This window comes from Euprymna scolopes, chromosome 23 (assembly GCF_053919585.1).
Source record: "Euprymna scolopes isolate OS-2025 chromosome 23, ASM5391958v1, whole genome shotgun sequence".
NCBI lineage: Eukaryota > Metazoa > Mollusca > Cephalopoda > Sepiida > Sepiolidae > Euprymna > Euprymna scolopes.
Window position 1 is genome coordinate 49,106,456 of NC_136504.1, and position 2,500 is coordinate 49,108,955.

Below are 2,500 nucleotides of genomic sequence, written 5' to 3' on the forward strand. Positions count from 1 at the left end.
GAGAAAAAAAAGAAAATTTATTTCTGTTTTTTCCTTTTTCCCTCTTTCAATTTTTTTTTCCTTTTTTTTGTTCCTTCCTCTCTTCCTTTCTCTTTCTTTTTTCTTTAATCACGTTCTTCCCTTTTCCTTTCGTTCTTCTCTTTTCCCCTGATTTTAATGCCCTTTTTCTTTTTTTCTCTCTCGCTTTCTATCTCTTTTTTCTTTACAAATTAATTTGTCGTACATAAATTGTAAAACCTGTCTTTTTCTCTCTTTTTTTATAATCATTTTTTGTTGCTAATTTAAAAAAAAAATCATTTTAGTCCGTTGGCCCAAGGCGAAATTTATTACTTTTAATGGAATATAAATGGGGTAGGGATTATTTTTGCATATAATATGTATAAAATCATAAGAAACCTTGGAAAATTTGTGATGGGATTTACTTGAATTAATGAAATCTCGGTGCAAGTCTATAAATGGGCCACTAGTAATCTTTTTTACTATACAAATCTGAAAAAAATCTTTATAATGTACGTACTTGTCACTGCATGAAAATGTCATATTCCAAAAATCACGTAAATCGATCAAGTAGTTTTTTTTTTATTTAAGAAAATCAAATATTATGAGAAATTTTATCGAAGAAAAACTTCCCACCATCTTGTTTTTGAATGATACACTGCTAGCGACACCTGTTGGGAATATAAGATCGGTAAGGGGGCAGACAATCAACTTTCCACACTATAGATAAAAAAACTTGGAAAATTAAGACATTTATAAGTTTTTGAGGATGTTGAAAACGAAAATAACGTTTAAAATTCCAGCAAACGAGTAGTTTCCAAGATATGAAGAATTTTACGTAAATTGAGCACCCACACGTTGACGCTCCTCCAACAAAAATTCGGCAAATGTGTATTTCAGCTCCGTAAATTCAAGTTTTACACGTGTGGTGGCCGATCATTATACGTTAAATTATTATAGAAAAGTGAAACTAACATTTCTTCATATCTTGGAAACTACTCGTTTGCTGGAATTTTAAACGTTATTTTCGTTTTCAACATCCTCAAGAACTTATAAATGTCTTAATTTTCCAAGTTTTTTTTTCTATAGTGTGGAAAGTCGATTGTCTGCCCCCTTGCCGATCTTATATTCCCAATAGGTGTCGCTAGCAGTGTATCATTCAAAAACAAGATGGTCGGAAGTTTTTCTTCGATAAAATTTCTCATAATATTTGATTTTCTTAAATTTAAAAAAAAAAACTACTTGATCGATTTACGTGATTTTTGGAATATGAAATTTTCATGCAATGACAAGTACGTACATTATAAAGATTTTTTTCAGATTTGTATAGTAAAAAGAGATTACTAGTGGCCCATTTATAGACTTGCACCGAAATCTCTTCTTCTCCTATTTTCAGCAATACCAAACCTCAAATACTCCAAAACAAAATAAACACTGTTTGCGTAATTTTGATTTATCAGAATATCGTCCAGTGTTTAACGACTTATGTGTCTACAATTATCGACAGCTGATCAAAACTATGAGAGAAAACATTGACAACCTCATTGGTAAACGACTCATACCTTTTTTTTCTTTATAGTAAAAAAATATGTAACCTTAAGCCAATTGAATTGTCTCCCTTGTTTTAAATCATCTCATTAGATTGGTCAAGGCATTTACAAATTGGCCAACCACCTGAATTGTCACTAAAAGATGATCACTCTATGCACACCTCTTTCGGCACTTATTGGGATTTGGTCTTCATCCAAGGCAGATAGCTAGCATTTACTAAGAAAATAATGTTATTTTGTTGTAGATAATTTAGGACGATTTAGGATGCTAACATGATCAGTAGGACAACGAAACAAATTTCTTAAAACTTTCATTTTGTCAGGATGCTGAAAAGGAAAATTTTGGCGCTGTTTTACATTTTGGCATTGTGCTGAGGGTGACTACTGTGCGAGCCCTTTCTAGTCTCACACAAAACACGCGTTCACATTTCAAGCCACTTTTTCTTGTCATACACGTATGCGCACACAAACATACGTGCGCACGTACACACACATACATATATTCACGTTCGCATGCATACACTCACATGCTAATGTACACACATGTACGCACACATACGCGCACACATACGCGCACACATACTCACACATGGGCAACGTCACTTCCCTTTAAAGGAAATCCACACATGCGCAAAAGACCACCGGAAACAACTACAAAAGCAAGAGACATGAGCTGTTTCCTCCCTTTTCGATTCAGCTCCTGACCTGGGCGGTCGACGGACCAACCGTTCCCTGTGGGGTGCACACACGCGCACCTCACGTCACCTGCTACTATGTGTGGGGCAAGAGCCAACAGACAGTATGTACACCTTACACACTTTCTATCTCCATGGCCAGGATTGACTTTCTCACTCTTTCTCTCTCTCTCTCTTTCTCTTTCTCTCTCTCTCTCTCTTCAACAGTAGACTTTCCCTCTCACCAGTTAACAGCGAGAGACGCACGCCAAACTAAAC

The 2,500-nt window shown here is 35.3% G+C and overlaps 1 protein-coding gene across 1 annotated transcript in view; it reads left to right on the forward strand.

Moving 5' to 3' along the window:
* Positions 1–2,500, forward strand: part of LOC145245881 (unconventional myosin-Va-like) — a 223,417-nt gene that overhangs the window by 188,958 nt on the left and 31,959 nt on the right. The window contains exon 29 of the mRNA XM_080107602.1: positions 1,394–1,544. Coding sequence (XP_079963728.1) covers positions 1,394–1,544 — 151 coding nt within the window. The remainder of the gene's footprint in view (positions 1–1,393; positions 1,545–2,500) is intronic.